Source organism: Protobothrops mucrosquamatus, unplaced genomic scaffold, assembly GCF_001527695.2.
Source record: "Protobothrops mucrosquamatus isolate PMUCROS unplaced genomic scaffold, P.Mucros_1.0 scaffold642, whole genome shotgun sequence".
Classification (NCBI taxonomy): Eukaryota; Metazoa; Chordata; class Lepidosauria; order Squamata; family Viperidae; genus Protobothrops; species Protobothrops mucrosquamatus.
The window spans coordinates 539,938-552,319 of record NW_015386933.1 but is presented as its reverse complement, the minus strand read 5'-3'; the positions used below and the strand labels follow the sequence as shown (position 1 = coordinate 552,319).

Here is a 12,382-nt window from a genome sequence, read left to right as displayed (position 1 = left end):
CTCTCTCTCTCTCTCTCTCTCTCTCTGTGTGTGTGTGTGTGTGTGTGTGTATGTGTGTGTCTTCCCCAGCCTGGTGCCCTCCCACTATGATGTTCTTATTCTCAGATCATCCCAGTTATCATGCTTTTGATTGACAATGTCTTTTTAGAAAATTGTAAGAGAATAAATATTTCTAAAGTACTGAAATATATAAGGAATCGTGATCTAGATATGGACAAGGATGTGTATCAGAGGAAAATTTGTATCTTTCTAATGTTGTTGTGATGTAGTTATGCTTATTTTCATTAGCAATGGATCTCCCATCTTCATATTGGTCCAATTAACTTTTCAGAACAATTATGAACTGGAGGGTATGCCTTTATAGGCTGAAAGATGGGGTGGAGGAATGAATAGAAAGAAATGTGTTTCAAGCCCTGTGTTCACTGGTGGCTCATTTTCATATACTTGGAAGGAAACACAGCAGGACTTCCTTTGTTGTGGAGAATATGCACGTCACCCCAATCATGAAATGATTGGTTCTTGAAAAAGAAGGTAGTGACAAGAGAGTGGCAAATGGTATGTCAGTAAAGGGTGCTATCTTGTATTGGTAAGATTCAATTTCTAGTTCATAAATGGAATAATAGTGATGCACAGTCTTGTATTTTATATCAATGGTAGAAATATCTTGAGGCAGTATTGCAAATGTGACAAAACATGGTCTCAAGAAATTGGTCCTTTAACTCATAACCTGGATATTTTGTTAGCACAATAGGGAAAAAGTGAAGCATTAAGTGAAATCAGAAAGGTATGTCCTAAATTTGAAAACTCAGATGATTGTTCTTTAAACTAAAATTGGTCAATGTAAACACACTAAGGAAATATGTCTTTTTATTTTAAGAAAAGGCATGTTTTCTTAATGAGAAAATGTAATAAAAAAGTGGCAATTAATTAAAAATAATTACTGTTATTTGGATAATGAAAATAGTAAAATAAATAGAATAACTGAATACTATTGACAGGCAAATTAAAATAATAATTACAACTGTTGACAGGTAAATTAAAATAATTACAACTAGAATAAAATGTCCAGTTAAATAGAAGAATCTTCACAGTGCAAAGAATAAGCAGGTAAAGAACTTTAATGGAGTGTATTTAACACTGAATACAATCACAAATTAGGCTTTTTCACACGCCACAACTAACTTAACCCAGGATAAGGCTATCTTTATAAAATATTAGAATAAATATCTAGAATAGAATAGATGCAGCTTAGATATGGGATAAATAGCATCTTGAAATGAAATGTTTGTGTAGATTTCAGTCATCCAGGTCAGAGCTTTCTCAAAGGTAGATTTTCAAAAGGCAACTGGACTGTTTTTTCCTTGAGGAAAAAGAACGGATGAACAGAATGAACAACCAGAACCGATGAAGCTTCTTGGATGAGAAGCAAAACTTCTTCTCTTTCTCCTTCTCCTTCTTCTCCTCTTCCTCCTCCTCTTCCTGTTGGAAAAAGTTCAGTTGCCTTTTGAAAAAACAACCTTGAAACATGAGACAAATAAGGTTTTATGGATACTAACTAGCTTTTGAGGTAAAACTGATATATTTTAATAATTAGTATAATTGGGCATACTCTATTCATTCAAATATGTACAGTGACCCTTAATTCTGAATTAGTTAAAACTTTCATAAGTCTTTTAGTTAATCCAATCCAATGCAAGTAAGTCATATATCAATACAATCTGACAAATGCTGAATGTATTTCAAAATGATTTAAGCTATTTTCAACTATTTCTAGGTTTGGTTCAGTAATCGTCGAGCCAGATGGAGGAAGCAAGCTGGAGCCAATCAACTGATGGCTTTCAATCACTTGATTCCAGGAGGCTTCCCACCCTCTGCCATGCCAACTCTGCCAACTTATCAGTTGTCAGAATCTTCCTATCAGCCTACTTCTATTCCACAAGGTAGACTTGAAAAATTATTTTGAACTATACTTTGACATATTACTTAGTCCTCTGTGGTTCTGAATATCTGAAAAAAACATTATAATTACATGTCTTAAATGTTTACACTGGTTTCAGTGGATCAGTGTTAACATGGAAGGTGAAATCTGGAAATCAATTTCAGATGTTTATCCTTTCCAATTGGAGAACTTCTAGATGTGTGGCTAGGGATGAAAACTATTATATTTCCATATGTTTGGAGAGTTATGAATTGTAGCGTGATCAGGTTCATCACCCATTCTGGTCCATCATTGAAGGTAACGGTTTTATAATGGTAAACGCTATGTTTGATGCTGGCTCCAAGAATAAATTCTGACAAAAGTTGGATATAATATTTGAGCAGACAAAAGCCAGACCGGAATTTGAAGAGCCCTGAAACTTTATTAAACAATCATGTGCTTTATTATAGAAAACTTAAAATCAGTTGTTGTCATGGATTCTGTTGTTTAAACAAGGAATTCTGAATTATAGCTGAGAAAACTCAGAGTTTTGAATCCATTGTTAGAATCTCCTAATAGTTTCATTAAACATAAGTTCTTACAGTCTCATAGTTTACTGATACAGTCCTAGAGTTACTTGGAATCATATGAAAGTGATCAATCTGAGAGTTTCCTAAATTAATGACTTCCTTTCTAAAGTTTGATGAGTTATATTTTTTATAATATGTTAATTATCTCAATAGTTCGATAAGTTTCTTTCAAAATTTCAGTGTACTCCTAATGCTTTTGTCTCATGTCTTGGACTCATGTCTTGGACTCCCTTCCCTGTTTCCTTCTTCCTATTTCTCTTTCCCTTGCATCACTTATCTATTTTAAAAACTAAGGTTTTCCTGACTCAAAACATGTGTAAGGAAGTGAAGCGCAAAGGGGAAGGCGGACATGTAAGAAACAAAAATATGACTCCAATCTCCAAAACCTGCTCTTCCATTATAGTCCAAGTGATCCTAAGAATGAGCTTGGCTGAGTTTGAACAAGCTAAACCAAACAGAATAGGTTATATAATGGTTTTACACATGATGTGTACTCAACACTGAATGGTTTTGAATATTGGGAACTGGTCTGGGTGATCCTTTCTATGATCTAGGTTTGGCTTTTGAATGGGGAAATGAGGAGATTCATACCTGTGTCCCTTTTCATTGCAGCTGTGTCAGACCCAAGCAGTACAGTTCACCGACCTCAGCCTCTTCCACCAAGCACGGTACACCAAAGCAGCCTTCCTTCAAATCCAGACAGCAGCTCTGCCTACTGCCTACCAAGCACAAGGCACGGCTTTTCCAGCTATACAGACAGCTTTGTGCCTCCTTCCGGGCCCTCAAATCCTATGAACCCTGCCATTGGCAATGGCCTTTCACCTCAGGTCAGTCCTGCTTTTTCAGACACAGGATTTGCTGTATACCCAAACTAAATTGTCTGTTCCCCAAGGCCATCATACAATGATTTGCCAAATTTAAACCATAAAGTATTCTTTATATAAGCCACATGATTTCAGTTTGCTAGTTTCCTTCCTCCTCCCTTTTCTACTGACAGAATCAAAAGTCATAGCTTATATTTAGTTTAAGGCAATGTTTCATAATGCAATCCCAAAGCCTTTTTGCTTGTATTCGGCTGTCAGGCATGTATGATGTTTCCATAATATATATTTTTAAAGTTGATTTTTTTCCCTTTCCCTGTCTTTTCTTTAAAAAAAAACTCTACAGAATCATTGATTTTTGGTCTTGATTCTTTGTCATGAAAATAATGAAAAAGATATGTCCTGTTTAAATTTAACCTTAGGAGTAGGTTGCTCATTACCTCAGCTGATGAGCAATCCACATTAAGCTGAGCTATAATCAAATTATGAATACATAAATTAAGAGCATTACTGCTCTCAGGAAGCTTATAATGACTTGAAGGACATAATTGTTTTCCTAATTTGCATGAGATTTTCTTGGATGATCATGTTAATAAATTGCCTTGATAATTGAGTGCCAGAAAAGGTTGGTTAAACTTCCTTCTTCTGGCACAAGTCTTCAGCTTGACATTATTAGTTTCTGGTAAAATATTCTGCAGTTTATTCTATTAGTGTGGATTTAGCACAGGTGTTTTGGAGAAGTATCCACTGAATTTTGAGCAATGTCACAGAATTGGGGGGAGGAAGCAATCTATAATTACAATCAGGAAATCTCTTCAGGGATGTGAGAATTTTAACAGCTTTATTTTCTTTCTGCTCTTTCTCTGTGGGGTTAAAAAAAAACAGAAGGAAGCTTGGAATGACACAAATGAAAAGTGAAAAGACAATTATACTGAATTACACACTAATCACTGACTATCACCACTGCGTAAGCAGTAAGAGGGCATTCTAATAGGCAGAAAATGAGATTTTAATAGCACAAAGGGTGGCCAAAATAACGACTCCTATATCTTTCGCTTTTTTCATTTTCTGCAACTTGAGGTCTGCATCTCCAGAGCACACTTCCTGGTTTCTGTACCATGGTGATAACTCTGTGCAGCTGAAGAGTTCAAAGGCAATAGAGTTGAAAAGGATGAATAGCAAAGGCAATGAAATAAACATTTTTGCCTGAAGGCAAAAGTTCATAAACTATTTTTTGTAACAGTAAATGTAATTAAGTTTCAGCGATTCCTATAGCACACAGTGGAATACAAAACTGTATGGCTTTAGACCTTAGCAAAAGAAAGATAGGCTGCCATTTGAAAACAAGTTGATATATTTTTCAGTAACAGCGTTTTCAAGATTGTCAATTTCTAAGTGTAGTCTTTAACAAAGACTTGACATTATATGGTGCTGTAGTAGCCCATAATTTCTGGCATTAGAATCAACACATTGTTGATAATTAATGTATTAATGTTTTCTCTTTTAATGGAAACAAAATCATTGTGAAAGAGCAATGGAAAAGTTCAGTGATATTTGTATCAATTATAGTTAATGTCCCTGATAGTCCATTAAATAAACCAATCACTTTTTGATAGCTAAACTGGGATCTGGGAGTTAGTAAAATGGAACAGTCTGGAGCTGTTTGCTTAAGAAATACAGTGTTCATACAAAAGGCATAATATTTAAGAATTTATTGCTATGAATATTGGCAAGGATTGATTGTGATGCTATTTCAGATACTGGTTGCACAACTAGTTTGAGAAGGCACTATATTCAATATAAAACAGCAGAAATCTGCTTTTGGCAGTGATATAGAGAATTAAATTTAATACCCATACAAGTGTACATACAATCCACTCATAAAAACTAATGTTATGCTGTTAATGTAAGATAGAGATTCTGGAACATCAAAGTTTGAAACTTTAAAACCACCATCATTGCCCGTTATTTGTTTTCTCAGAGATTCTGAAATGTCAACATTTTGAATCCATTTCCAGTCTGAATTCAGGCGCTAAATGAAGTTACCTGAAGATAAGACATTACTGAAATCATAGTATAGCTTATTTAAAGTTGAGGTAAAAGTAGGTTTCATAGAATATTAAGTTGTAAAAGGTAATTTTGTATTTGCAAAAATGGCATATATATGTGTAGATGGGTGGTTGGGTGGGTTCTGTGTCTGTCTCATTGTGTGTATGTGTGCAGCCTCCTCCTCATTCTTCAGTTTAACCCCAAGGAGAGAAGTCATGAGGCAACTCATTTACTGGGCATTAGGATACTAATCACTAAAAGGGCGAGAATCTTGTTGAAAATGTTCTTCTTTCCCTGAAAACATTAAAATAAATAATATGTCCAATTTCTCTGCCCATAGTTTTGGCGGAAGAATTTGGAGCCAGAGAATCTTCAGAGTGATGAAAAGATATGCAACATTAAAAACTGTGCCAGAAATAGCACCCTCTCTCATGTCTAATAATTCAATATTATTTAATAAAGACTACAAAGAAGTTTTCAAGCATAGAAAACTTTGAGGGTGAGGGGTAGGAGGCATCTTTTGAAAAATTGCAAAACAGATTTTGGTCCTGTACCACATTAGTATAAAGTATTTCTTAATCTATACTGAAAGAACCAACAAGAATTTGGCTTAGTTCTAAACCTGTACAACTTCTTTCAGATTTAGAGCAAATCTGTATTTCTCATCAGCTTGACTGATTATTCTTCTGGTATCTGTTTTAGTCATTAATACCTGATGGTGGTAAGAGCTCTTCTGCCATAAATGGTTGATCTTTGCTGGAATAAAGGTTAATTGTGTCAAGGTTCCATGCGGTCTTTGCCACCTGGAGCTTTTAACATATGGAAGTATCACCCCTTGTAGGTAGTCAGTAAGGATAGCTGCTCTGGTTGAAGACATATAGAAAGCATTTGGTTGTCAAGGCTGGTTCTCAAATCAGTTATATAAATTTTTTAAAAATTCTTCCATTCTGTGATCCCAAGAACAGGACAGAAAGGATATTAGAGGTATATAATATATGTAATTTATATAAATTATACATTTGAATATACCATGTATAGCATGTTGCTGAAGATTTTCAGTCATTCAGGTAGAATTGTCTGGAAGTTGAGTCATTTGCTGTTTAGAAGTTACTTAGATAAGCAGGAAACATTTCAAACCAAAAAGAAAAAAAAGGTCAAGTTGCCACGACTCAAGTTTCAGACATCAAGTGTAGTACGTATATAAATTGTATATTTAATGTCAGCTTTTTTATTACATTTTCTAAGTTCCTACAATAACTTTCAGACTATTGCTGTTTTTTCTGCAAATGAGACAAAATTTTATCAGTTTCGTTTGATAAACATTTGTGAAGCTTAAAACACAGAGACAAAGCTACTACTGCTGTGAACGTAATAACACTGCTGATTTGGTATATCAGATTATTTCCTTAACATTTTCTTTTTTTTAAAAAAAAATGACAGTTACAATTCAGCGTACAATACTGTCCATTTATTCATTTATTTATTGCTTTGCTGAGGATTTCAACATTTAAGATATGGCAACATACCTTTGCAGTTTATCAGTGAACACACGTCATGTTATTTGCTAAAAAGTATTATTGCTGTCTAAAAAGCCAAGAGTCATAGATAGGAACCACAAACACATGAAACTGAATGAATGGATATCTTGTTTTAAAAAAAAATCTTCTATGATCTAGACCATAGATCATAGATCATTTTTAATTTATTACTATTGTATTGGTTTGTTTTCAGAAGACATACCGGGGAGGATTTATATCTGAGAAACCAAAATAATTTGGATCAGATATATGCATTGATATATGAAAAAAAGTGATAAGAGATATTTTAAAAAATATTTTTATGTCTGAAAAAGTCCAGCTGATCTATTATTTTATGTCATTTTTAATAATTAGGAGTGACAATTCGTAGATGTTGCCGTTTATAACATTATTTCAGGAGCTACTGAGGAGTTAGGCAAAATATAGTGAATTCTGGATTCTTCTGCAGTTTTAAACTTGTATAAAAAGTATACACTATGACATCTGTAGCAGTGCAGAATTTCCTCCTCCCATATTCTCAAGTAGGGAACAAAAGAAACAAAAAATGATGCTTATTTTGGCTAAAGAAAGTGAAGTAGACTTTACCTCTGGCATTTAGAGTGGTATTATTTTTTTCTTTAAAATTGGATATTTTGGATTGAGATCAAATTGTTGAATATTGACAGCCTGATACATGAACCTAACTGAAGCTTTTGGATATAAAATAATTCAGTGTAGCCAAAGTTACTTTAATCTAAATCTAAGTTCATATAAAAATTTACAGATTTTGCCAATTTCTCATATACCACGGTATGTCATTTTTCTATTACTGTAATTCATCTAGGAGTTAACAAACTACAGTAAGTACAAACTTTGAGAAAAACACTGAGCAACTTGAAATCCATAGCCCTTATATTTGTTACTTGCTGTTAAATTTAATTTTGTAAAAAAAACCCCATTTTATTTATTTTCACACTTCTGTACTGTCTATCTCCCCCAAAGAGGGACTCAACAAATAGATGGAAAAAGAATTTGCATTGGGTTCCATAAAAAGCATGTGGCTGGTCCTTCATTTGTTGTGTGTGTTTAGTGCACTTGAATAATACAGGTAGTCCTCAAATTGCAACTGCAATTGAGCTCAAAATTTCTGTTGCTAAGCAAGACGGTTGTTAAGTGAATCTGACTTCCCCGTTGACTTTGCTTGTCAGAAGATCGTAAAAGGGGATCACACTACCTGGGACATTGCAACCGTTATAAGTATGAGTCAGTTGCCAGGCATCTGAATTTTGATCACATGACCAAAGGGATATTGCAACAGTTGTAAGTGTGAAAAATGGTAATAAGTCACTTTTTTCGATGACATTGTAACTTCAAACGGTCACTAAACAAACTGTTGTAAGTCGACTACCTATCTATGATTAAATAATATATGTTAATGAAGCCAAGGAGAATTATATAGTGCTTCCTGAATGTTTAAAGTGAATCACATATGTAACCTTTACAGTAAAGAAGGAAATCAAAAAGTAATTGCACAGCATACACAAAATCACTATTACAGTATCATCTTTCATATATGCCAATCTATTTCTTTAAGTATATGGAATATCATTCCAAAATAATCTGGAGGACGGGTAGAATAGATAATTAGCAGTGTAACAATAAGACAATACAATAAGAGGGATAAAAAAGAGTAAGGCGTAAGGTGGATGCAATGAAGGAGTGAATCTGGGAGATGGTGGTTTGCCTAAAATATTTTAACTTAGATAACAGTTGATTGTAACTCTAAAAACTGGATTTATTGGCACGTGTGAATCAGTGAGATGATCTGCAGAATTTCTTCTCTTTTCTGGAGAAGTGTATGTTTTTTTTTAATTTTAGGGTAAATGGTGAAGTGGGTTTCCCTAGGGAAAAAGGGTTCACAGCAGGTAATGCCATCCATCTAAGCAGTAGTTTGAAATGTTCAGTGCAATGATGAATGAGAGTATGTGACCCACATCTGTTTTACATTAAAATGGATCCATGCCCTGACATCCTTAGGAGCATTTTTCAAGATTCCCTGGACAGAGCTTCTGTAAATTACATGCTGCAAATGTGTCAGGGTCAGATAAGAGGGTGTCATTAACTCCACTAAAGTTTACTCATGATCCTGTCACTTCAGCTTAATACTTTAATAGCACCAATAATTTTCTTGGTGTTGATTCATTAAAAGTTTCAATCACGATAAGGAGAGAGCGAGGAAAAAAAATACCCCCCAAATACAGAACATGCTTGCCTCCCATCAATTACATTGTAGACATAGTTACAGAGCATATTAAATGCAAGCATGCGTAAATGAATTAAAACATGTGAGGATTTTACAATGTTAATAGTATGTCAGCATTGCGGTAATTCCAGTCCTATCAAGTGACATCATATTTCACTGAAATAACAGAATTTGCATCATTAGGACTAGGTATGTCCTGTTTAATAATTTGATAGATATTGGGGAATTCTATGTTATATACTGAAAGTGGAACCCACTACATATAAAGATATATTTGACTGTTTTTCATAGAAGAGTTAGTTCCCTGCTATAGCAAATATATGTAGAAAAGTAACATAGCAATTTTGTTGTAAATCAATACTATTGAAAGGCTCAATCTAATTAAAATTATACACCCACCATATCCTATGAGAAACTAGAGCTGGGTAAAAGGGTGGTTTAGATCCTGAATCAAATTTGACACTTGGACGAGATGAATATATAGGAGAGAAAGAAAGATATTAAACTTTCCTGACAATGATCCAGAACTGATTTTCCATGCTTCCTTGTGGGGTTTCTTTTCAATCGTTTAGTCTGGCCTACTGCCTAAGATCCCTGATGGCTTCCATCTAATTCCTACCTGGGCTCTAACATATTCAGTTTTTGAAGGTCAGCCAAGTGCTGTCACCATCTCAGACGCTTTCACATAACAGGTAATCCTCATTTAGTGACTGCAATTGGCACTGGCAACTTGGTTATATAGTGAAACTGTCACTAAGTAAAACCAAAACTGGGCTTATTTTACCTTCTTTGCTTTGCTTTAAAGACCTTCAAAGATTGTAAATGTGAGGAGTGGTTGTAAAATTGCTTTTTCATCACTGCAAACAGTCACTAAATGAAACTATTACTAAATAAATAGTACTGTACTGTATATAAGCTCATAATATACTTGTATATAAGCTGTATATAAGCTCATAATATAGTTGTGCCCCAGTAGTGCATATTTATTTATTAAATTTATATGCTGAGGCCTAATTGTAATTGTGCATTAATTACAAGACATCTGATATTTCACTCCCAGCACTGATTAGAGTTCAGATAAATGTCTACCTCTCTAGAGTGGTCCCTCTATCAATAGCACCTAAATTGTAGAAACTTCTTCCAAAATCAGTAACAGTCTTCATTATTTGAGTGTACCTACACGTTTCTGTACCATTACGACTTTATGTTTAATGTTTATTTTCAGTATTCATGTTATATTTCATTTTCATTATTTGTGATATTTTTTGTTTTATTACTCTATTGTTTTATATTTTATAACTCCTTGCTAGATACTTATGTGTTAGTGGATGTAATTAATAAACATAATAAATATATAGGTATTATCTGTGAAGAAAAATTGCTGCTGTACTGGAAATATTTCATTTTACTTTTTTGCTTCAGTTACATAAAAATTACATAAATCAAAGAGTTTGATCTTTGATTAAAGGGACACAATTTTTCACTTTTCATCTAATTTGAGTAGAATCCAATTTAATAATACATTTGATTCAGCTGAAATTTACACAGATATGTAAACAAAAACTGAATGAAGTCTGTCAGGGAAACAAATAAACTCCATGTTAGACTGAACTTCTGAGGTTTTTCCCCCCCTTTCTTTCTGAAGCAGTTAACAGGAATGAATCCATATTCCAAACAGCTAACACATGAATAGATTTAGTTCATATTTGTTTCTCTTTTTCTTTTATAGTTGGAAGTTCAAAGAAGACTCATATTAAAATGTATGATGCATATAATATACATAAAACAATGTTGCCTTAAAAGAACTTCAAAATAGTATGGTCTTTCTTCTATCAGATTTGCTAAAATAACACTTTAATATAATGAATGCAGAAGTCTGCTTTTCAACAATACAATTTTTTAAAGAAAACCAACCACAGCAGCAGTAAGAACCTTGGGAATCATGTCAAGCTCAAGTAGCCCCACGGCGAAAAGTGTGGCAAATAAATTTAACAAATAAGTAAATAATGTAAATACACCTCTTCCCCATTCATATTTTTTTTTATAAATCTCAGTAGGTGGCAGCACTTAGATGGGCTTGACTGACCATAGAAGCTAAGCGAAGTGAACTCTATCCTAGTTAGTACTTTTATGGGTGACTATCTCTGAAGGCTAAGACTTTTGACCAGACTAGGAAGCAAATAAATAGATAACTTAATCCCACAACAAGGCAGTGGGAAAAAGCAGCTTCTATACTGCTGCCAGGAAAACCGCATGGATGCTTTCACTAGGAGTCAAACTTGAGGACACCTATTTTTGCCACTTTCACGTATTTGTAAAATAACAATAATCTAAATTGCAATGATATTTTTTTTTCCAGAAAAGATACAACCTTAGAAAAAGAATCTGTTACAGTTGAATTTATATCACTAGAAAATGCAGGAACTGAAAATGTCTTTTTGTATGCTACACCGGTTGGGATGGGAAAGAAGAAAACTGCAGGTGCCATTGGAAGATACCTCATTGGGGAAGCATAGTGTATATTATTTATCCCTTGCAGACTCCTTGGGAAAACAAACTTTTAAATGTGTCTCAGAATAAGTTCTCCATTAGCCCAAGCAGTTAGGTGAAAGCCAACAGTGCCCTTTCAGTTACTCCTTGTTCCAGTGCTATAAGGTCATGACACATATCACAAGGCAGAGTTTCTGCCTTTAGGCTACTTTCCTTATGACTTTCAAACAGCATGGACCCAAAAATCTAATTATTTAGATGCTAATCAACTGCAGCACAAGTCTGAAAGCCTCTGAAGATATTTCTGAAACAACACTTTTGGTCCAGTTTAGTAGTGATGTCACTTTTTTTCATCCTCAAAGCTACTGCATAACACCTATACTTGATAATAATGATTAAAAACTTACCGGTAATTTAATTTAATTTAATCTGCTTGTATTTTTATTCAGTTTAGACAAGATGGAAGCAAATTTTAAAATGATAGTCAAGAATCTGGAATTGAGTAATCCCTGTTACAAATGAAATATGAATTCCAAATACTACAAAGCTTAGAACAGAAAAGAGGACCATCGTAATATCTTGCTAAATTGAATGAAGTCTTGGAAAGCATAATTCTACTCTACCCCACACAGATATTATGGACCAAAATACCACTCAAAGCTACTCAAAAGAAATACTGGCATACTGAAAGGCCACACAATAAAAGGCAGAACTACAGATTTATTCAAAAATTA

At 34.0% G+C, this 12,382-nt stretch overlaps 1 protein-coding gene across 4 annotated transcripts in view; it reads left to right on the top strand.

Moving 5' to 3' along the window:
- PAX3 (paired box 3) overlaps positions 1–12,382 on the top strand; it is a 91,012-nt gene that overhangs the window by 73,840 nt on the left and 4,790 nt on the right. For all 4 annotated transcript variants that reach the window (XM_015817855.1, XM_015817856.1, XM_015817854.1 and 1 more), the window contains exons 6-7: positions 1,775–1,940; positions 3,121–3,335. In XM_015817855.1, coding sequence (XP_015673341.1) covers positions 1,775–1,940; positions 3,121–3,335 — 381 coding nt within the window. The remainder of the gene's footprint in view (positions 1–1,774; positions 1,941–3,120; positions 3,336–12,382) is intronic.